The sequence below is a fragment of the Necator americanus genome, chromosome IV (genome assembly GCF_031761385.1).
Source record: "Necator americanus strain Aroian chromosome IV, whole genome shotgun sequence".
NCBI classification, from domain to species: Eukaryota; Metazoa; Nematoda; class Chromadorea; order Rhabditida; family Ancylostomatidae; genus Necator; species Necator americanus.
The window spans coordinates 31701115-31725443 of NC_087374.1; the positions used below are offsets into that span (position 1 = coordinate 31701115).

Sequence of the window (24329 nt, forward strand, 5' to 3'; positions counted from 1 at the left end):
ATACAGTAGCACATTCAGTTTCAGCTCCTACGTCTAATACACTCTTTAAAAAAAACTGGCTGGAAGTAATCTGAATGAAATGTTATGGCTATCGTTTTTTGATTATGACTATCTATCCTTTTTCTGATGCTTTAGGTCTGAAGAAAAAAATCGAATGTTTTTTTTCTGCAGAGTTTTGAGTGAAGTATCTTTGTGAAATATCAATTTCGCCAGTCTGAACCTACGGCTGAAGCCGGCCTTCAGACTTTCTGTGGTGTTCGCTTTGCTCCCCTCCACTGATCAATGAAAATCAATAGTAGTTCAGTATTTTCAGTAAAATTACTCAGTGAATTTTCAGTAAAATTAAAATTGGGTTTTTTTTTAACAGCGCCTTCTTTTTTTTTACAAATTTAAGTGAAATGTTTCATAGTTCTCTTCCTAAACGCGTCATTTCCACATTTTGATAACATTCAAACTTCTGCTTCAGACACTCTTTTGGTACCAATATAATCTAGGCACAATTTAAAAACATAACTCAAAGCATGGGTTGTCCTTCTATTTTCACCCAACAGTTACCACAGAATGTTTTGACATAAAATGACGTGAACAACATCATCGTGCTGATGAAGATAACGTTTCAATGTCAGGTCACATAAAAATCTTGCTACTATTTAAGCAGCCGTTTGCATGCGCGTTTCCACTTTCTGAGAACGGTATGCTACCAACTTGAGGCGAACGAAGAAGGAAATAGACACGCGGAGGAGTCATGAAGGTGAAAAGCAACGCGAAGTGGCCACGACCACGGAGGAGTCATAGAGGTGCGACGCAATACGAGCAGTGCCCAGGAATATGAAACGGTTCCAACGTCTTATTTACTTTTGCGACATGCACACGAATTTATTGCGCGATACAACTGCACTACGGCGCACCAACTCGACGCCGTGGTACCCGTTTCACTCCGTTTTTAGATTTGTGGCTTCATCGCGCTCATCCGATACCTTGGGATCCGTCGCATCGCATTTCATAGTTCTTTGGCGTCAGTGCACCAACTCGGCGCCGTTGGACCCGTGTCACCTCCTTTTACCGTTCTATGACGCCGGCGCACAGACAAACGAGTAAGCCCGTTGTTCTATAGCATGACCGTGATCATGATTATTATATTTCACTTGCACTTTTGTTGTTTACTGGATCAGCTGGAACATTACCTTTCAGTACATCAATTGAAGAGATTGAGACGTATAGTGAAGCGAAGGAGGACGCGTATACGAGGTTTACGCCTTTTACTAAAGGCTATCACTTGAGAGTGTAAGAGCTATATAACCTGCACAGTTATAAGGTAAAAGCTTTCAAAACATTGCAAAAAGGTGCTGTCCTCCAGCACTATGCTAGTGGGAAACAAGGAATCTCTGGAACAAACCTCCGTTCCCTAACACCGAACCGTCGCTCGCTGTCAGGTGTACTCCAGCAAGCCACTTCATCCAGACTTCTGCTATATCTGTATGCATTGCAGAAAACGCGCATTAAAGATCGCCCTCTCATCAGCATCGACAATTACACCATCTACTGCGGCGATGCTTATGAAAGGAGATATAGGAGACTACATAGTAGCTGTTGTGAACGATTACAACAACTTGGTGGAGAGCTTGGTTTAACGTAGTCAAGGTGCGCCCTTGTATGATTGCGGAATCGCAGAGGACGTAAACCCTGAGTCTTAATTGTTCACGCACTCAAGAACAGAAGAACGAGTACTACAACAAAGACACGTTTTATGATGAACTCAATACGTTGGTATCCAAGTTACCAAGCCAGTAGGCGGTAAATATCGGAACTGATGCGAATGCAAAGATGGGACTTGAACATCTATCCGATGTGCTTGGAAAATGGTTTTATTCCATGTATCAAACATCGGACAACAGGAATCGTCTGGTAGACCTTTGCGAGGAGACAAACCTCATCATTACATCCACGTTTAAGAGAAATCATCGACACCATCATCTTACGTAGCAAGGGACAATCCTGCTGACGCCAGAAGATCTGCCAAAGATTCCATGCTTTCTTCAAGCAGTTGACCATTTACGTTATGGACTTTATCAATGTGCTGGAAATCCTATGTATAGGGAAATTTGTGAACCATTATGCCACATTATAATGTGTTTATTTTGTCACATGTGTGTGCCACTGGATTTCAAGAAAAGATGGAGACGAGTACCACGACGTCGCATAGAGGCACCGGCGTCAGAAAGATATAAAGTGTGATGAGATGGGTCCATTGACGTCAGATTGGTGCACTGCTCGTGTTGCCCTCTTTGACCTCTATGACTCCTCTCCGTATCTATTTCCTTGCACGTTTGCCTCAGTTTGGTAATGTCTTTTCTTCACTTATTGGAAGCAGGGATGCAAACGGCTGCTTAAATAATAGACAACAGTTCACGTGACCTGGCGTAGAACGTTATTTTTATTAGTATGATTATGATATTCACATCATTTCATGTTAGCACATCATTTTGTGCTAACGGAAAAAAGAAGATAAAGAAAAGAGGAAAAGAAAAAGAAAACTTACACTTTAAATAAATATGGAGGATTTGTAGAAATGTAGATGTAACAGATGTATCATTCATGTGGATGTATCATTTCAGTTCATTATTATTTCATGAATGTTCTGAAATTTCTAAAAAAAAGGACAAAAGAGGCGTTGTTGAAAGAATATACAAATTTAATTTTGAGGAAAGTGTTACCACATTTAATTCCTATTGATCAGTGAAGCCGGAGATGCACCACAAGAAGCCTGATGTCAAATTGGTTATCAAATAATATGCTATTATGTTGTCAAAACCTTCAACATTCCTCACTGCTTGGTAACTCTGGGGGCGGGTGTAGTGTAGCGGTTAGAGATTCCGCTTCCTGCACGATCGATCGGAGGTTCGAATCCGCCCTAGTGCTCACCAAGCCTTTCATCCCTACGCGGTCGATAAATTGGTACCAGACTTGTATGGGAGGATAAAAACACTGACTTGGCACATCGGCTAGCCACCGCTAGTCACTGTATAGGCCAGTTACACGTTCCTAAACCTCAAACTATTCTGAATTGAAGTGAACGTGGGGGCGCATCCCAAGCGGAACTTTATCCTTTTATCCTTTGGTAACTCTGCATCCACTGTAGCCCTAACAGTAATTCAGCCTCCTTAATTCTGACTTTACTACATCGACTTTATGCTCCTTCATACCTTTCAATCTTCAGGAAGTATCACCAACTATTGATATATTATGAGCAATACATTGCGTTTTCGATCACAAAAAGGGGAAACTATTCGGCTTTTTTCTGCACTTTTGGGTGGTAGAGTGACGTATTGTCCTATCGTTAAGGCCTGTAGAACTCCATATTCTTTTCGATATCCCAAATTGAAAATCTTGATGATTTTCAAGCTAAAGAAGATAAGTAAAAATCAAAAAGGTAAGTGAGCTATAATAGTTATGGATTATAGGTACGGCAAATATGCATAGACACAAAGTCAAAATGTGATAACAACAAGGCATATCAAGAATTACTCCATGTCTACGAATTTATGAGCGCTTTGGAAAAGATAACCGAGCCTAGTCAGGATTACGAAAAAATATGGATTCGAAGCCCCCGTCGCTCTAATCTGAGTAGTTTGGATAGCGGAATGACATCGGTGAGGAACATCTTTTGAGTCAATCTAGTCATTAATGGAAATCGATGCTGATTCTTCCTCCAGCACTGAATTGATGTGAAAATCATGTTCGCTTTGCAACTTGTTTTAAATTTTATCTCAGGATTAACATTTGATCCAGTTATAACCAAATTCGATCTCGGAATACCCGAATATTTTACAAAATTACTCTTCGTAGATCTCTCTGAAACTTCTCTTAATCGACGATCTGATATTATTGCCTGACGCGATTCCTGCATCTTTGTTAAGGCGTTTCATTTTGGAGCAGCTCTGGCCAACCGCGATCTAGCAATAGCGGATACAGAATCCACCCATTCGTCACAGTAACTTCGTGTGCATGTCGCAGAAGGTAAATGGGACGTTGCAGCCGTTTCATAGTCTTGGCCACTTCGCGTTGCTTCTCACCTTTATGACTCTTCCGCGTGTCTATTTCGTTCTTCGTTGGCCCCAGGTGCCGTTCTCAAAAAGTAGAAACGCGCATGCAAACGGCTGCTTAAATAGTAGCAAGATGTTTATGCGATCTGACGTGGAACTTTGTCCTTATCAGTAGGATAATGTCTTTCACCTCTGGAACTTTATGCCAAAATATCATTCTTTGATAAATGTTTGGGGAAAACAAGAGGAAAACCTATATTTCGAGTGATACTTTTAAATTTTGTCTAGAATATATTGGTAAGGAGTGTTTGAAGCTGAAGTTCGAATGTTCTCCAGATGTAGAACTGACGCGTTCAGAAAAAAAACTATAAAATCTTACGCTTTTGGTTATAATACAAAAAAAGGAAAAAAGACTGTTGGAGATACACAAGTCCAATTTCATAGAAAACGGCACTAATATTAACTTTCGTTGATCAGTGAAGGCGAGCGAACCAAACATCACAGAAAGTCTGAAGTCCGACGTTAGTTAGAAGTTAGTTGGACGTTCAGACTGGTTGATTAATATCAGAAATACTTACGTCTTGATATCGTTGCAAAACCAATATCTTCAAATTCCATTCCAAAATGTTGAAGGCGAGAGACAAAAGGGTTACAATTTTCTGGAAGATGCTGAGATAGAAGCCGAAAAGAAACACTCTAGAAAACTGATGCTCTGTCTAATTTAAAAAAAAGAAAGATGACGCATTTGGAATAGAATCGTGTGGAACGTGTAGATTTTGTAACACTTATTTGTTTGTTCACTCGCTAAGTTCGATGAGGTGCCAAAAGAACAACAGTTATATAATAATATGTCTCTTTATTTCATTATTACAGATCAATTGGACAACGTACCTAAATCTTATAAGTTCTCATGAGATTAGTCAGTATATTGGGCCTGATCTCATCGTGAACGCGCCACCTGTGCACTACATGCGCGAGTGAGTTTAGTTTTAAAAGTTATAGCGGTTTATGTGTAATCTGTCATGTGTGTTTTTCAGCATCGATGATCTATTGGATAAAACCCCCAAACATACCATTACCAATTATGTGATGCTGATGTATGTTTTATCATGGATAGAGCTTTTAGACACAAAATATCGCAGTGGTGTTGAGGTGGATGCCGATTTGAGGCTAACTTTTTGATTATTTGTTCACAAAAAAGGGCAAGTGTTAGGATTTCCTGAAAAGATCCGGCGTTCCGCTAATCCCAAAGGAGTATATCTGTTATACACAAACACGTCGTATATATCTCGATGCTATGATGGCCCTGCAGGCGCACCGTAACAATGGAAAGGTGAGAAGAATAACATAGAATCTTTTTAAATCGTTCAACTAACGGATTGTGAATTGCTGCGCTTCAACGACCGTCAAAACAATGTACAAGTGCGTGAAGGACTTCAAGAGGGACTTGCGCTCAGCATCGCCGTTCTATTGAAGCTAGCGAGGGTCCCTCCGCAAGCACAACCGCCTATTTGATTGGAACACAATTAAGTTAAAGGCATCACCCCACGAATGTGAGGTGGTACGGATCTCAGGTGGAGTATTTGTATACGGGATCGTAGGTCATGGAGAGAGGGATGATTCCGTCCATTTCTCCTTGTATCAGTGGAAACGGACAATCACGGAACGCTGATACCCACGACATCCTCAACTGCAGCGCGCCACCTTTGCGCCGCCCGAACGGGTTTTCGGCGAATCGCAAGGGGCGGAGTTGATCGGAGCGCAAACGTTGCGCATTGCAACATAACCTGTCATGATGGACGGAATCACCTCCCTCTCCTTAATGGCATCACCCCACGAATCTGAGGTGGTGGAGATTTCAGGTGGAGTATCCGTATACGGGTTGGGAGACTATGGAGAGGGGGGTGATTCCGTCCATTTCTTCCTAATTGCCGTAAAAAACGGTCCGGAAGATGCGGCGCCGCACAAGGCTGGCGCGCTCCAGTCGAACTCTCTGTGGAAAATAGTACGCCAGTACGCCTGAAGCCGTATCTTCCGGGCCGTTTTTTAAGTCAATTAGCAAGAAATGGAGGAAATCACCCCCCTCTCCATAGTCTCCCATCCCGTATACGAACACTCCACCTGAAATCCGTACCACCTCAGATTCGTGGGCCTTTAATGGTCCAACCGTAGCCCGCTGATAAAAGCGGAAACAACCTACAATACACCAGAACCGCAATAGTCGCAATTTTTAAGCGATTCAAAGACTATTTCGGAGGTTATCCATAGGTAACATAGTAAGTGTTTTTCTAGTGCTGGTGTGGTTAGTGTGGGTAGTGTGATTCATACAAAGTTCTTCTACCCTTTAATATTTCACAGAACGGGGGGAGAGGATTATTTTGTCCTGAAGACATGCTCTTTTTGGCTGTATCTTTGCTCTTTCTCTTTCGCATTCTTCAAAATTCTAGGAGTCCCATTTTGTTTGAGGAAAGTGAAATGCTCGGAGAAAAGTGAGCAAGTTTACCTCATCTCATTTGCTACGCAGCGCAAGTCACAGCGCGTTGCTGTTGGTTCAGCGGTGCAATGCGGCAACACTGTGAATACAGCTACAGCTTGCGACTTAGAGTTCTGAGACTCCTAAGGATGGTCTCAAAGAAAGAACAACTCTAACGTTCTCAGGAAGGAAAGAGGACTGTGACAGATATGACTGAAGAATTAAGCGAAGCTTTCAAGGATATAATACAAGAAAATACTTGGATGGAAAAGGCATCAAAAACGGTAAGGATACTCCAGAAAATATTTTTAAACTCTGGTTTAAACTCCCTTCCGAACATCCCGCTCCCTATCTTCCTACAAAAATAGAAGTTTCCTTCAAGAATGTGAACAGCCTTTAACACCTTATTAATAAACAACAAATTACAAAAGAGATAAACTCTAGTTGCAATACTAATAACAAATAGTTTGATGTCAGGCAAGTCTCTTAATCTAGCAGATCATAGTAAACGATATCCAGTGCAGCCCCCTTGTAGCAAATCCGGCATTTGCTTAATTTCATTTTTGTATTCTATTGAAAAGGATGAGAATTTGGAAGGAGCTTTCCTTGCGTCTACAAAAAAGGAAGAATTGTCGTTGACATCGCAGCTTTAGATAATGAAGGGTGAAAGTCATCTTTCCGGTACAGCCTTATTCAATTATTTCGGTTGATCTAAGAGCATGAACGCTGCGAATTCTATAGACTTATAAAGAACGAACCTCTTCACGCAGAGACTACTTAAAAAGCACAACCAGCTCAAACCATAGGTTGAGACAGTAGAGTAAAAATATATTCGCTGGTACCCCTATTCGTCTGGAGCAAAGGCAGAGCGTTAAAATGGTCACCATTCCTATTCGAAATTGATGTCTTAGCGAAGTGATACTATGTATAATATATATCGTGTCTGCGCATGAATTTCCCAGTCGGCGCGGCAGCAGGAAATTTGCGGCGGGTACCGTCTTTCTGTGGATCTCTAACGACTATATATCAGTATATGTACAGCCATGTACACCCCACGCGGTATTGACTATTTCTTGATGGTGTGGTTGGTGTAGGCAGTGATTTCGCTTTTTCGATTTCTCCATTTTCTGCATGTTCGATATTTGTTCTCGTATAGGATTTAAACTGCATTTTTGATAAAAAGCATACCATCTGGCACTGCCTGGCCCCGCTCTTAAAGAAGAACCGAAATCCATCTGTCAGATAAACATTTAACCAGCTCCGTCGTGTCGTATATTGTATGTCATTTGAATTGTTCGTCTAACTACGTTTTAATATGTAACCATCTTGTAGTTGATGTCTTTAGGTTGAACCATTTTGTATTTGGCTGCGCATTGTATCGTCTTTGTGCTACATTGCTGGCGAAGCGGAGCGTTGGGATTGTGGGGGAGCCCCGAGGCTTCTAAGTGAGGATCGGGACTGCCTCGCGTTGTCGTGACCGGGGCTTACCCGCCTATGCTCGCTGCTCCTCCTTGGAGCACGCTCGGAGCATGACAAAAAACTGTACGAGACATTCAACTGCCGAGCAACTCTTTTTTTCGTCCATCCTGACAGTAGATCTGGAGGTGTGCATATCATTCTCTTAAGCTTCTCGAACAGGTTCTGCTACAAAAACTTCTAAATATGAGTAAGTACATATTATACGACGACATTCATCTTGGCGATGTGGAAAGATTGGATAATTCCTACAAAGATGTAAGCAATCACATCACCTATTTCTTTGCAACTATGCGTGGCGCTGAGCGATCAACGGTAACGATTTTGTTCCAGTATCTTCTGGAAGACAGTTCACAAAATTTGACATTCCTTGAGATAGCGGACAAGTTCAATCGTTTGCAAACGGAACATGTTCTTAAACATTTGGACGAAACTGTGGATGCCAGGAATCTCATGGCAAGCAAGAAAAATGAAATAAGAATGATGTCTAACCCATCCTATATTCGAAGAATAAACGAGATATGTATGTTTTATATAATACACTGTTCTGTAATTGAACTAAAAATATCTCATTGAGATTCGGATCCTCTAAAGATATGATCATACCTTTCTACGAGAGAGCTGTTATTGTTGTTAGTTATAAAAGATGTGTAGATTATTCAAGCGGAATTTTTCAACACCAACTTTCACAGCGCGATTCGTGCATCCGAATAGTCGAGCAGTCGAATAACCGAGGGTGAAACGTTCCAAATGTGGTGCTCAGAGTTGAACATTCTTAAGTAGTTACTCTCAAATATTTACTTCAACTGACTTTTCTATGCGTGTTCATTCCATAATAGTCCAAAGAACACTTTTTCATTTGTAATGTCTATGTTTCTACCCGATATAATCTTTAGCGTTTCAAAGGCGTTTCTAGAAAGATTATTGTTGTGCACTTGTTCTGAAGTGAAGTAAATGAACATCGCCGGCAGATGCTTCTGACAAGTGCCTAGCAATCTGATTATTGAGTAGGTGCCAGTGACAAACAGGTGTTCGAAAAATATTTCACGTCGTCTGCACAAATGCATGTGTTTGCAACAGATTAATTATTAAGGGAATGGGATCGTGTGATTCCTATTCAGGCTCATATATTATGAGCGGAGTTCGCATTCGTCAGCACGAATGCGCCCAATTCTTCACAGAAGAAAATCGTTTTCTTTTCGTGAAACCTAGAGAAGAATTCTTTTGCAGGGATACGAGCAGGAATTCTACAATTTCCTCTGTTCGAGTTCACTTTTCCAAAGTAAGTGTTCGTTACTACCCCATTTCTGAGGTATTTTTGAAAGAAAAGTAATTAAAATTTGTATTCCAATCTCTTCAGTTAGTTGTTGCATCTGATCCACATGAGGATTACATTAAACTGATCACACGAATCCATTTTATAACCGCTGAAAGAACGGTATGGGCATGAATGATAGTTTGATCCTGAATAATCAAAATAATGTTTAAAAAAAAGCTTAAAAATAGCGCATTGAAGCCATGTAAAGCTTTAGACATTAGGAAGAAAACAAAAGTGAGATAGGACGGTTTGGAGATCCTTCAGCACCCTCTCATCGTACTTATAAATTTCGCTTCCCCTATACCCAGGTACTGCCTCCTAGTCTCATTGTTTACCATCATCATTTATCACAGATCATGTGGGTGTAGCGCAGTCGGTAAGAAGTCCGCTGTGACTGTAAGGTTGATGGTTTGAAACCGCATTTGTGCCAACCATGCCTTTCACCTCACCGTAGTCGATGAATTGGTGCCAGACTTGTCTAGGAGGATGAGAACACTGACTTCATCATTGACTGGCTCCCGCAAGACATTGGATAGGCTAAAATCCTAGAATCTCTGGCTATTACAAATCGCAGTAAAACCTGTTGGCATATCCCAAGTGGACTGACAGAGACTTTGTCCATTTTATTTTTCACTTTTTAGAGGCTCAACAAAATTGGCGATTTTGAAACAATTTCGCTTGGAACGTCTAACAACTGTAGTTAAGGTCCTAAACCATCGTGTCTAACTCACCTCTTCCCGTATGTCTTTTGGAGCGACTCTTTCTTCATCTTGACAATCATGCATAGAGTGCCCATTAAGAGAGAACGAATTGTTCTTTGTTCGCTTAATTTTTCACTTTTTTCTAGGGCCAATCAGTGATTAGCTCAAATTTTTCCGAAGAGAACCCAGATAAACGGGTGGAATCAATTCGCTTAATTTCAGATCGTACAGTTACGGTAGTATCGGTTCTATACTTGGACACGAGATTATGCATGGATTCGATAACGATGGTATTTTTAAGAACCCACTTTTCTATTTCTTTTTTTTTTGTGGCGAGTCTGCGGCTATTTATATAAATTAGTCAATCTCAATACGGCGCTCACAATATTTATCATGCGGACAGGCACATCTCTGTCAAAATACATTCCGACAATTTTCACGAACGGTTGAAATTCGTACACACATACACATACACATCTACTGCGGAAAAAAAAAACTTCGCCATAAATTGGAAACAGATTGTTGCCGCTATGCAGCCTTATGCATATTTTAGCTTTTGACAATACTTCTATGCACTCGTAGGAAAAGAGTTTGGTGAACATGGGAAACAAAAATGGTTTCGACAAAGCTTTGGAAAACAATTTCAACGGAAGTCAAAATGTTACGTGCACCAGTATACCACTAATGTGCTGTTTTATGACGACAGAAAGGTGCTTCATTTCCTTGCAGTGATGATTTATGTTACAATATGCATGTTATTTCAGGTTACACAGCTCAACCTAACCAATAATGGTGAAATTACACTTACTGAGGACATAGCTGATAATGAAGGGATGAAGCTCGCCATCAAGGTGAGGTGCTGCAACTCAATAACTATTGTCGACGAGAACAATTCTGTTACCATTACGAAGTTTATCGAGACTGTAGGAAATAAGCGAACAATAAGACAACAAGTGAAAATTTATAACATTTATAGGCATATAAAACTTACCAGAAAAAGCATGGTTCGGAAAGCAGATTTGAATCAATGGAGGATTTTGAGAATGATCAGATGTTTTTTCTTGGATTTGCAGCAGTAAGCGGGTTTAGCATCACTGAAACTTCCATTTTCAATTAACTTAGAAAATCTTACTTGCTCATAGAAGTGGAAACTTTTTCAATAAAATATTACGATTCTAAGATGATACATTACAGGACATGTGTGATTACCTTGATTTGCTTGACTCCCGTTGTTCTTGGTGGTCGAGCGGACCCAAGTAATTTTTTCATTTGTCCCTATCGCGTGCTAGACCCGTCCATTGGTTCTACGAAGAGCATCAAAATTTTCTTTAAGGACTTCGCAGAGAAATCTGACCATCGGATCGCCGGTCTTGCTGTAGTGCACTTCATATCGCATGGAACCGAGTCGCTCATCGCCCAGTTCCAACGGTCGTCGTCAAAGCGCATCACGTATCACGTGTCGGGTTCACTTTATTTTACTTAACCTGACAATCACGGCGGTGTCCGGCGGTAATCTTTGATCGCTAACGTAGGAGAGAACTTCGAATCCCGTCTTGTATGAGGCAGAATACTCCAAACATTACTCTTTCAGTTCTGCGTCCAATAACGATCGCCGCATTTTCTTCCTGCTTGCAAAGTATGAAAGTTTCTAAAACATAGGAAAAGCAGGAACTACGATGGTGTTAAAGAGGTTAGCACGTAGCCGGCCGTTTCTGGTCTTTTTCAGTACATCATCGACGCCCTTATAAGCTCCAACGGTTGTCGTTCTCGTTTTCTCCTGCTCAGCTCGGAGGTCAGGTCGTTCTTCATGTCCAATTACCGACTCAGATAAACGTAATTGGTGCAATCGGATATGTTCATTCCGCTAAGCGTAAGTCCAAGACCCATCCGTTCCATTTAAACATAGTCCTTTCAAATTCAGCTAAAGACCGATGCATCCAAATGTTTTGCCGACTTCGGTCAGCATTCGTTTGGTTCTATCGTTCTATTATTCATTCTCGATTGATTCTAAATGTTATCGAAACCACATCACCAGCAAAGTCCAGATAATGTACCTGCCAACCATCAACCTTCACTCCCGTGTCGTCCCATTCCAACGTTCTCGAGAACGGCAGTGATTTTCTGCTGTTTCGAAACCTTGCATCCTGACATGTAGAATTGAGAGCCCCGTCAGATTGTTGACAAATATCACCGCAAGGTTTTTTCAGGTGTTCTCACCTTATTCTGTCGGAAGCGGGTGCCGTACGATTTTTTACTGACATGTAGCATGTCGCACTTCGCACAGCAGAACTTCTGGGATGACATGTCCTTCTTTCACCAGATAATGAGAAGGCCAATGGGCTGCCGAAGAGATCAAAGTAAAAGTCGTAGATGATTTCCTCTATTCCCCTTCTCGATGCAATGGCTGTTCCTTTCGGGTTCCGAAGAGAAGTCATCCCCGTTTTGGATTGGAGAAATTTCCACAGGCAAGGCAGATGCTCTTTTCCGTCCTTGCAGCTTCAACTGACACTTCTGCTCTTCTTTATTCGATGGCTTGCTTTATCGCCACTCTGCAAATCATTGACAGCTCGAACACGAGTTCTTCGACACGTTGGTTGGCTTCGGCTCGTACTACTCCACACTAGTGTATCAATTTAAGAGTCTTCAGAGACATTAATCTCACGGTGGTTTTGAAACTATCCCTCTTCCTCGTGCAGTCGGGAAGCTGTTCAACGAACCTATCGTATTCCCCGAAGGCCGAGGGTTCCGATGTGGAGTTCCTGAGGCGTTCTTCTCGTGCCAATTCTGACGTTGAAATCACCAGAAATAATCTTGTAGAAGGTATGTGTACTGATTTAACTTCTATTGGGCTTCGGTAATTGACAGTGTCGTTTATGTGCCACGCGGGATATAACTTAGCAACTTTATTCGGCACTCCCTCAAACTTGGATAATTAAACCATATAACATTAACAGTAACAAAGGCAAGTAATGCATGAAAGCAAAGAAGAGAGAGCAAATGATAAACAACATGAAGAGCAAGAAAACTGGCACAATGAACTTTCCACGGCTACTTATGCGGTACATTGAGGCGGAGTAAACTGTTATGATGTCCTGCACATGCTAACACAAAGAAACACTCGACCGGCCGCCAGACTACGTTAACTCAAGTTACATTATGAATCATCGACAGACAGACATCGCTATAAGGCACGAAAAGCAACTATTGAGCTAATTAAGTAGTATCACGTTCGTGATAGTATAGTCTTCTCCAAAGAACTTCTCTAGGTCCATAAAAAAACCCTCAATTTCTTCTTCATAGCTTAATGTTGGAGGGTAATCGTCGAAGATTCAGAGCTGGCATTGAACCACATCTTCTCATACGCAGAAGTCCGATTCGTGTCGTAAGGCGCCCGAAAGAGCCGACTTTCTTTGCCATACTCGTGTTGACGAGGACGTCAACTCTACCAATTCCTCTCCTGTCACATGTTCATAAGAGCAGTTCTTCTTCGGTTTCATTTACGTTGGAAAGGTGGCTTCGTCTCGTTTTGGTCAGTACGACGACGCCGTACTTAATCTTCCTGGGTTGCATCACTTTATCTTCGATGGCCGCTTCCGCTGCAAACGTTCATTTCCAGAAGTGCGAAACTTCGACTTTCTTTGAATCTTGGCATAGAGATTGCAAGTTGTTGATAGGCGAAATCAAGCAACAGCCAAGATTGTTAACAAAATTTATTACGGCTAACGTTTCGGCGTTGTCGCCTTCGTCAGAGCCTGGAAAGTAAGAACATTTGCAATATATCCTCTCAAATGCCTCATCCAGAACAAGTCATCATCCCCTAGGATATTACACCCGGAAACAAAAACCAAAAACCATTTGGGCTTTTTTGGTTTTTGTTTCCGGGTGTAATATCCTAGGGGATGATGACTTGTTCTGGATGAGGCATTTGAGAGGATATATTGCAAATGTTCTTACTTTCCAGGCTCTGACGAAGGCGACAACTCCGAAACGTTAGCCGTAATAAATTTTGTTAACAATCTTGGCTGTTGCTTGATTTCGCCTATCAACAACGTTCATTTCCGTTTCGGTAACCTACATGACTCTTGCAAATCCGTACTTCTTGATGCTACTGTACCAGGCTTTCCTCCAGAGTCATTACTCTTTCTTATTACTGCGACATTAAATTTTAAAATCTTTGGGCAGGTTACAAGTCTACAGTCCCACGTGTTAGTGAGAGAACGTTGCGTCCATTCAGAGTGGTCAAAAAGAGCTTATATGTTGGAGATGACTCCAAACCGCCTTCTTTGCACTTCCCAGTCACAGCCTTTTGGCCGGACTGATGTGCAGGATACAAGAATATCATGAGTCATTCCTAGCACAGCAGAAACAAGTAGTACGTCCCTTGAATCCACCCGCGTCTCGGGGCAGGCACGTCACTTTTGGTTAGCCCCTATCCTCCACCCATGGATGCGCCCGCATCCTCACGACGAACTAGCTGTGGTCCCTCTAGTGAGGAAGATCCGTGGATATCCGCCACTCATAGTTAAAATTAGGTTTCCTCATTTAACGGGAACAGCGTACCAGTAAATTACTCCATCAACTACCTTCATTGGTCTACCAGCATACTTTACAGATGTTCCACATTCTTGTGAGCACATGCTCTATGGTATATACAGTGATTTATCTAATCAGACCACTTGTATTAGGTTGATAAGAGAGTTCTGTCAGGGTTTTTTTTTTAATGGTCCAGAGCGTTCGAGTCTTAATCGTAACCCATGACATATTACGTGGTAGTTGTAGTACATCCTCAGATTTTCTCCGCAGAGGGATTGAATAGCCAGATATCCTTCCACAACATAAAACACTATGGCATTCTAACAGGAGCAGATTCGAACCATCATATTCTGTGAATGGCATCCTGGCAGTGAAGCAACGTCAATATCAGCAGTGCATTAAGGGAGGGCATCACTACGACAGATTGTCTCTCGCTGGTTTGCTTCTAAGATGAGATGCGATCTTCGAAGACAAACCTCGGTTAGGATACTCTGCACTGTAGAGGACTTCTCGACGCTATCAAGAAGGAGCTGGGGGAGGGGAAATCGGGCATGCACCCGAAGAAGACCCTCTTCTGATGCTTCTGAGATTCGAGGGGATTGCTGTAGTATAAATTTCTTCAGCAAAGATTGTCGTGAATGACATGGTTATCTCTGTCATTTACGCCACTCTGCTCTAGAAACTTGCTGAAAATGTTCGAGAAAAGCGACCGAAACGAGTTTCAGTGCATCTTTTTCATGAAAATGTCCCAAGTAGCTGAGGAGATGTATCAAAAAATCGAGGATCTGTGCTGGGACGCAGCACCTCGCACCCCTATTCCTACATATCCCTTATAATTATCACTTATTCCGTTCTCTTAAAACTTGAAAACTTTTACCAACTTCCATGACACTTGTCGGACGGTCCCCAACTTCTTCAACCCTCACTCTCCCACTTCTGGGAGAGGGGGACAGCTGACCCATCAAGTCGAGCACTATAGTGACTAACAATGACAATTGTATTGTTGATTGATTTCCATTGCATGCTGTATAAAAAAAGAAGAAATTACAAAACTGACAAGACTTTCCTATCGACCAAATGTTTCCTTTAAAAAGCCTGCGTTGATCAGCTGTAATTTGAGTTGCTATTGTTCCTCCTCGTTTCTTCGCTGTTTTTCCTTTTTTTAAATCCTTGATGTTTTGCCTTTCATTTCCGGTAAAGAATTAGCAATAAATAAGTCGTATAAGCAAGAAATAAATTGGCACTCACTACTGCAGCCAAATGCAGTTTTTCTCAGCTCAGCATGATTCCATTCGCATTGATTGAGATTTAGATCAGACTTTGCTATTGCTCAAAATTACGTTTTTTCACAAGCGGGATACACGACTTGCAAAGAATTAAATCTTGTCGCTTCACTAAAAGTTAAAGAGTCATTTCTCCACCGCCGCTATCTAAATGAACTCAGTTAACAACAATATAGTAATAAAAATACCAAACGCACCTAAGTGCGCAATTTGCGTTTGATTTGTGAATTTGTAAAATAATTTCATCTAGTTTTTGAACATTTTCTTCTTTAGAAATCTTGTGCCAAATATTCTATGAAGGGCCTATTGAGCAGTGTAACAATTGGCATACATTCAGTAAAGCATCTTAGGTAGGCTGAAGTTTCAGTGTTTGCATAGTGATTTTTTTCGAAAAAACATTCCATAGAGATAGATCTTTGCATAATTTCCCATTAACCAATTTACATCGGAAGATCTTTGGGAAGGTTATGAAGAGTGCAGCATTTTTCAGCAACTGCCACTTTTTTTTCAATCGTCGTTGTGCTCGTCACTGACCATTAAGTATTTAGGGTTTTTCTTTTTGTAATTGAACTTGTCGTCAGTAACAGAAATTGAAGATAGACACTGCTGTGGTCTCTGTGCATAAACAAATAAATAAATAAAATGTATGGCTTTTCCGTAGTGACTTGTGCACATCTTAACGTCGCAGATAGAGGAATGACAATGAATGAAACATTAAAAAGTTACGTAGTAAACAAAAAGATATATACATATATGTTGTTTACAGTTTATAGATGCTCACTTTCACCGTCTGGATGATGATAGAATTTATTACAGTTCACTTTTCATCACTCTCGTGGAGAATAAAATACATTTTTAGGGTAAACAACGTGTTGGCAAATACGCCACTATTTGCCGAAGCATTCCACTGTGCGCCAGGCGCAGCGTTGAATCCAGAAAAGCGGTGCTCTATCTACTAATAATTGGTCTTTCGTCAGCTGTTTGACATTTTAACAAATACTATGCAACAATCCAGTTACAATTTCGTTTGTTCACTTTCAACAGCTTATCTTATAAAATAAATATTAGCAAAGTTATTCTTTGTTCATTCGTTCAATATCATTCCATGCCTGAAATAATGTACAATGGTATAGACAAAAACGTCGAGCGCTATTTCACCTCATGAGAAAACCGTAAACAATTCGAAGTAAAAATGACCTTTAGGGCTGAACTCCTAAATGAAGAGCTGTGTCACTGGTAATTTTTTTCTGATTTCTGATTTTAAAAAATACAAATCTCTTTTCCTTTCATGCGCCAATATTGAAGGAAATAAACACTTCTCGAAATAAGTGGAAATGGAACATTAACATTTTACACTCTAGTAGTCTAGTCAGGCACAAGAAAGGCGCTGGCAATTCCAGCACGTCACACATTCTGCAAACAGGAAATGCAGTTACTGGAACACTGTTTACATGTTGAAAACATCATAACTAGCAAATTTTAGCTTATGAAATAATAACAAAACAAATTGTTTATATTTTGAAATTTGTCAATTTATAGTATTTAAGGAAGCAGTCACCCATATGCATTCGAAAAGTATCATCAAACTACGAGGGACCGGACTGGAGTAAAGTGGAGTGAGATGGATCCCACGACATCTAAATGAAGCAACGGGGCCAGAAACTGGAATCAATAGGATTGTTGGTCCACTAACATATTTCGAAGTGGTTCTTTTCAAAGTAAACGAGACGTGAGCCGTTTCATCGCCGTGACAACTGCACTCGTAGTGTAATACCCTATTGTACGCCTTCTTGGTCTACTCCTCTGTTCGTTTTACTTAGTGTTTTACAGATCTTTCCTCCAGAAAATTAAGCACACGCATGCCTCGAAGTCTGACATAGTACCTTTAGTTTCATTGGTATAGTGATGATGCTCACTTCATTTTATGTTAGTACATTATTCTATGTTAATTGTTGACGAGAATTTGGGAAAAAAAACTGGAACCTCGACCAATATTTTGAAATTCAGCCGTATGGAAGATAAGCAAAATACAAGAACAAAGTCAAGTTTGAATACTCTTCAAAGGCAAAGCGAAAATCGAAAGAAAGCGTAGAATCAGAGTTCCAAATTACAAAAACGAGAGTGGTTCCTCGCATCTTCCCCTAGTGTTGTGAAAAAATGGCATAGAAGACGCCCTTGCGGAATCACTTGCACTGCGCGGAAAAATCGCTGGTTCCCGCAAACTTTCTCAAACTTTTTCCCACAAATAAACAACTAAAAACAAACTTTAGAAATACTTGTGCACCCTCCAGTTCAAAGTGTTTAAAGCGCAACTGCACAGAAAACTACATAAATCAAATCATAGCAGACTGGTATCTGATCAGTCTAAATTTTCACCATGCTTTGTGATAATATTTAGGGTAATTAGAGACAGCACTCACAGATTTCTTTCCCCATTTCTTGTTTATTCTTCGCTGCGGTCCCAAACTGTCCGCATTTCCCAAAGTACGATCAATCGCAAAATCGTGTTTAATTCAGCTTCTTCATAAAGCCCTGCTCGCAGCTCTCTGTACGTTCCGGCAGGTGCGTTGTGACCACTGCAGTGAGTGTCAGTTTGCCAATAGTCGTGATCAGCATCGCACACTGCGTCAGGGACACCCTTTTTAATCGTATATATTTTTTATTATTTTTTTATTATTTATTACTTATTTTTTATACGGAGAGTCCAATATGAGAAATTGTTTTTTTTTTCAAAAAGTTTTTTTTTTCATCAATTCGAGCATTTTTAGTATTTTCTTCTTCATTACTAATAAATCTTTAGACAAGATTTATACGACACAACAAATTACGAATTTTATAACGAGTCCTGCCTTTATAATACCAAAAAGCCTAGCAACGCTGTTTTGCGCACTAGCTTCTTTCCTTCTCCCATCTTCCTTAGCAATTTCCTTTATGTCCTTTGAGGGGTTCTAACGTTTAGAAAAACTGAACCAGTTCGGAAACAGTCTGGAAGAAAAATCGATACACTACATTGTTTATTATTTTAGTAAAGAGAAATGGTATCAAGTTCATTGAAAAATGTTGATGTGGTTTATTCTATGCAGAAAACATATACGTGTCGGTGAGTTTCGAATGAAAATTTTTTCTACGACGCACGTGCAGCGCCTTTCACACCACACCTCATGTTTCCGTAGAATCAGTGAATCTTGATGGCCACCACCGTTGTCAACCGTCTCTTTGTCAGTTTAAAGGTGTCGTTACAGGAAAACGTATTAATCCTTAAGTTTCCTTTCATTTTTTTCTGCACCTTATATTCACCAGTTCTGACAAAAATATTATAGTTCTTAGTCTCATCACCACATAACTACTTCATTCTTAATCTAGAGTAACTAAAAAGAAAATCCTTTGTTGGGTTCATTTGTCATAATGATCAGACACGTCTGCGACTATTTGGTAGGATCAAAACGACATGAAGCATGTACGCGATTGCGTACGCGGCTTCTCTCAAGGCGCTTCAGTGGAGCGTAGCGGCCAGGGACGTGGTGAAACCCTTGCTGCCACCACCTATTGCTACAGTTTGCGACGGACCCAGCACGGCCCCCACCGCGTCGTTTCGAGGGCGTACGCAAATGCACCGCAACTACAATCGTGATTCATGTATAGTAGGGTCAAAACGACATGAAACACGTACGCAATTGCGTACGCGGCTTCTTTCGAGGCGCTTCGGTGAAGCGTAGTGGCTAGGAGCGTGGTGAAATCCTTGCTGGCACCACCCATCGCTGCAGTTTGCGACGGTCCCAATTTGGTTCCTGCTGCTGCCTTCACCGCGCTATTTCGAGCGCGTACGCAAATGCACCGCAACTACACTCGTGTTTCATGTCGTATTGACCCGACTATACTTCCTCACAAGCCAAGGGGATCACTGCAACAGCCGTGTGAAACTCTATCGCTGCCCTAAAAAACCTAAGTTAGCGTGAAATTTATCTCATGTACGGAGCGCTCTTCACAAGAGGGCAGTCACGGAAACGGAGGCTCTGACAAGAGTCACAGAAACGCTCATGTTGGTGGGTCTAAGCAGGAAGGCAATAAACGAGTTTTAAGAAAAAAACACCGGTCTGCAGGTTAAATATGAATTTGACGAATCAATATATCTTATGCATATTAATTGGTGCACATGTTCCTGGCAAGCTGGTAAGTTACAAGTGCCAGTTAGGCGCCAGAACCATGTCTACTGATGTGGTGTCAGAGTCATTCTAATTGCTTCTTGCTCACGTTTTCTTTGACTTCGTTCGTTCTTCCCTCCGTCCTTGTTGACACGAATCTCCGACCAACTTCGTTAGGAAGAGCCTCAGATAATGACTTGCTCGCAGACTTACATATTCATATTATCATGTTGATACTTGCTCGGAAGAAATCATATAAGAACGTTAAAGTATGCATCAAACTTACTCTCCAGAGGTAATGGTTCATATACATAGGACAACAAAGGGTGACAGAAAATGCAAGAAAAGATATCAAAGAAGATGTAAGAAAGGAGAAAAATGATGATTTTATAATATCGCGTGTAATTGTATGCATCAGAGAACACAAAGAACATTAGGCGGAAAATTTGCAAAAGGGTTTCACACTAATGACAAAAAAGTCAACATCTAAATCGAAGAAATCACAAGAACGAGACCTCACCTTACAAGTACGAGGAGACATGACCGATGGTGAAATCAAAATCAGACAGTATTACTTTGCATGTAGTAAAAAGTTGTGTATGTGAGTATCATGCACACCAAACAACATATATGAAGCCTAATTGCTACCTGCGCGACGTTTGTAATTTTTTATTTTCTGTGATCTTGTCTATTTAAAAACACAGTGAAGCTAACAAAAAAGGAACAATTAAGTTGCACTTATTGTGGCTGACTCTCGTGGATGTTCATGGGAGACCTATTGTAATCTCTCCAACCAGTTGGTCCCAAAAATCGCCAGTCAATTTACGGTTTGAAGCTCACTCCCGACTATTCCTATGCATAAATCCTGCAAGTCTGCACTAGCCGAAGTTAGACTGTTTCGGCGAGAGACAGTGTGATACGAAAAGAACAAGATGAGTTACTGTGAAAATTATCTGCACCTCTCACACTATTTCTTTGAAATTTTAGATATTTAAATTTTCACTCTCTAACCACACTCATCGCAGCCAAACAAGTTTTCATCCTCTCCTGTGCGATCTGAACTCGACTTGGCTCATAGTCACACGGCGACGCAATAAACCGTCTGACCAGTTTATCCGCTTTCGCAAGGAGTTTACTACGGTACTACAGCCTTTGCTATATTACTCCCTATCTATGCGTAAGAAGGATCTGTGTATTCGGTTTCTGAAGAAAGGCACAGCTGCACTCTTCCAAAAAGTCAGTGGAAGACTTCAAACTAAATACCCACCTGAGAATACCTACTCATTATATTCTTAAACATCCATAGAGCGAGTGGTCATACTAAACTTTTCAAGCTTTTTGCTTGGGTCCAGACTGGAAACAAAACAAGTTGTGTTGTTTATCGCCATTTAGTATTCAGTCACCTTATTACTAGCCAGCCTCGATGTCCGGTTAAAGCCGAACTTCAGTCTTTTTTCTGTGTCCGCTTTGCTCGCCTTCACGGATCAATAAGAAATAACAGTAACGACATTTTTTAAATTAGAGTTGTTTTTTCTACCAAAGCTTTCTTTATTTTTTACCCGAAAATTTAAGCATAGATGGAAGATTTTATGCTTTTTCCCCTAAACGCGCCAGTTCCATATTTGGAGAACAATCAAACATGACTTTACATCTATGTTTCTCTCAAATCTCCACCATTTGGAAACATTATTCGAAGCATGAGTTTCCTCCGTTCTCAACTATTAGCAAAGAATGATGTCCTAACATGAACTAACGTGAATATCATTATCGTCGTGATAAAAATAACGTTCTACGTAAATAAACTGCTGGTTACTATGTATTGTATTTAAGCAGCCGTTCGCACGTGTGTTTCCTCTTTTTGAAGAAAAGATGTTAGCAGCATCAGGAGACATGCTGGGAAATAGACATGTGAAGGAACCATAGAAACCCAATCTACCCCCTTTCGGCTTCCGGGCACCATTCCGACTCAGTGGAACCTGTCTCTTCTCGCTACACAGCTTCCTGGCACCGGCGCACCATTCCGCTCCCGTGGGACCCGTCCTACCCCATTTTACAGCTCTCTGGCTCTGGGGCACGAATTCGACGCCGTAGGACCCGTCACACCCAATTTTACCGCGTTGAAGCTCCAGCGCACCAAACCGACGCCATGGAATCCGTTCTCTTCTCTTTTTGGAATTTCTTGACTGAGACACACACATACACAGACGCACACACGTGACAGAATAAGCCTGTTATTATATAGCATAGTAGTCTGCAAAGTTGGAAGTATACATCCACATAAAAGTTTATTTACCATCACTAACACATGACAGAAACAAATTTGCCTTATCAAGGCCAGCATACATGAATGCATAACTCTGAGCAGTGGTCCAGTTGTGGAGTGTTCGCCTATCAGGTACATTGCGATGGCTCGGCATCTCATCGGTGAAGAGTTTTGCATCATTATGAAGTATTTTCGTGACACACAGACAAACGCACACATACACACACGGACTAAGCACGTTATTATATAGCATAACAACATTACGATTACAATGTCTTTAAAGTTCGAGGAACAAGGATATATTTCTGCTGTTTGTAATATATGAATGTGCATTAATCACTCATGCCTAATTGTTCATTAAATATTTGCTTGGAAGAGCCAAAATGGGTTAGCGTGAAAATGCTAATTTGATAGTTTGTTGCCAATTTTCAATCACACGTAATTTTCCTGTATAGTAGATTGATTTCAGGATTTTACTGCTGTGTGTTCACGTGGGATGCACCAATATTTACCATATCGAAGATACATGCCGTGATGGAGAATTTGCAGTAGGAAATTCGACAGGTTACCGGAATCTTCAACGTCTATTAAGTCACTCGCTCGACTTCTCAGTTAGTATTTTCTATCACAATATACAATAAAATTGAAGTGTTGCTTTTATCCACCGACTCAAACTAACAATGGCGACGAGTGTGATGAGTTGTTTTCGAAACTCGAAAAACTTCGAAAATTAAAACTATATATCCTACGAGTTCAGAATCACGTGCTTGTTTCGATGCTATGAAAATGAGTAGTTTGGATGTGTGCGTATAAGCACAATGGTTCGAATTGGTAATACTAGTTCCTGCGTTACTTTAACCCATTCAAATCACACGGCAGACCGGACGCAAGGAGTTCTTGAAGTCATCTTTCTTCTCTTTCCTCCAATCATTTGCGGAATGTGTCGTCATTTATAAGTTGAAAGGCAACCATTTGAATTTCCACCAACTTTATTTTGGCCATCGATGCTTATCAGAAGAGATCTCTCTTATCCTCTCTTATCTCCACATGGTGGCAACATTTGCAGCCATTTGTTTTAAAGAAAATCTTTTTCATGTAAACGCAGGCGTTAGCTATAAATCTCACTCCCAGCCAACAGTTTCTTTTTAACCCAGCCGTTAGCTTTCCTAGATTCCTAACTTTTCTCCATTATTCTCCTCGGCAAACTTCATTTCATGATTTCATAACCGCTTGAAAAAAAACCATCAACGTATTTCTAGTCAATTTCATATCTCTTATATGTTAGGCGCGGATGTGGCTCAGTTGGTAAGAAGTATGATAGTGGCTGTAAGATGGATAGTTCGGAACCGCTCTAGTGCCAGACAACCCTTTCCTCGTCCGAGGTCGATAAATCGGCGTCAGATGTGTCTGAGAGGTTAACATAATATAGGACATTGACTTGATACATCGGCTCGGCAAAGTATTGGTTTGAAAAATACGTTTATTTGAAGAAAAAGAAGAATTTTTGCTGCTGCAAATCCGCAATTTGAAACAACAATGAGTATAAAGATCTCTACAGTAGAAAATCGAAAAAAATCGAAATTGTTGATGTGCTTTGTTTCAGACAGATCCATGTGAAGATTTCTACCAGTTTGTTTGTGGACGATGGATTCAAAATGCGTCAAAGAAAGATTTTGCCGTATCTCACACGCTCACAATGAAGAAAAATTTTGAAAAAAGTGAGAGAGGTAAAGTGCAGAACTTGTCTACTTGATCCCGTGCATGTTTAGAACGAGTTTCCAATTCATTTCACATATGCGTATTGAACTCTACAAAAAATATATAAATGAATTCCCTAAAATTCATTTATTAAAATTAATATAATATAAATATATAAATATATAAAAATTAATGAATTTTCCCAGAGAAATGAAGGAGTTCGAGGAAAAATAAAGAATAATACTTTCTTTTTTTTAGCATTTCTGCAATCTGAAGATAATTTCAATGATTCTCGTGCACTAAAGTCAGCACAGTTGTTTCATCAAAAGTGCCTCTCCAGTGATAATGAGTGGAGTTCAAATGGTGGTCCGATTAATTTTGTTATAAAAAACATTAGGG

At 40.6% G+C, this 24329-nt stretch overlaps 1 protein-coding gene across 7 annotated transcripts in view; it reads left to right on the plus strand.

Moving 5' to 3' along the window:
• Positions 1-24329, plus strand: part of RB195_003382 (uncharacterized protein) — a gene marked incomplete at both ends in the record, with an annotated part of 49216 nt that overhangs the window by 2900 nt on the left and 21987 nt on the right. Inside the window, 18 exons of one of the 7 annotated variants that reach the window (XM_064201018.1) lie at positions 3462-3650; positions 4917-5020; positions 5081-5195; positions 5257-5376; positions 6702-6800; positions 8143-8250; positions 8326-8515; positions 9223-9274; positions 10234-10301; positions 10594-10721; positions 10776-10862; positions 10988-11086; positions 16101-16177; positions 16687-16770; positions 18859-18927; positions 22702-22843; positions 23836-23959; positions 24189-24328. In XM_064201018.1, coding sequence (XP_064056895.1) covers positions 3462-3650; positions 4917-5020; positions 5081-5195; positions 5257-5376; positions 6702-6800; positions 8143-8250; positions 8326-8515; positions 9223-9274; positions 10234-10301; positions 10594-10721; positions 10776-10862; positions 10988-11086; positions 16101-16177; positions 16687-16770; positions 18859-18927; positions 22702-22843; positions 23836-23959; positions 24189-24328 — 1995 coding nt within the window. The other 6 variants (XM_064201017.1, XM_064201016.1, XM_064201019.1 and 3 more) reach the window with 6 other exon arrangements.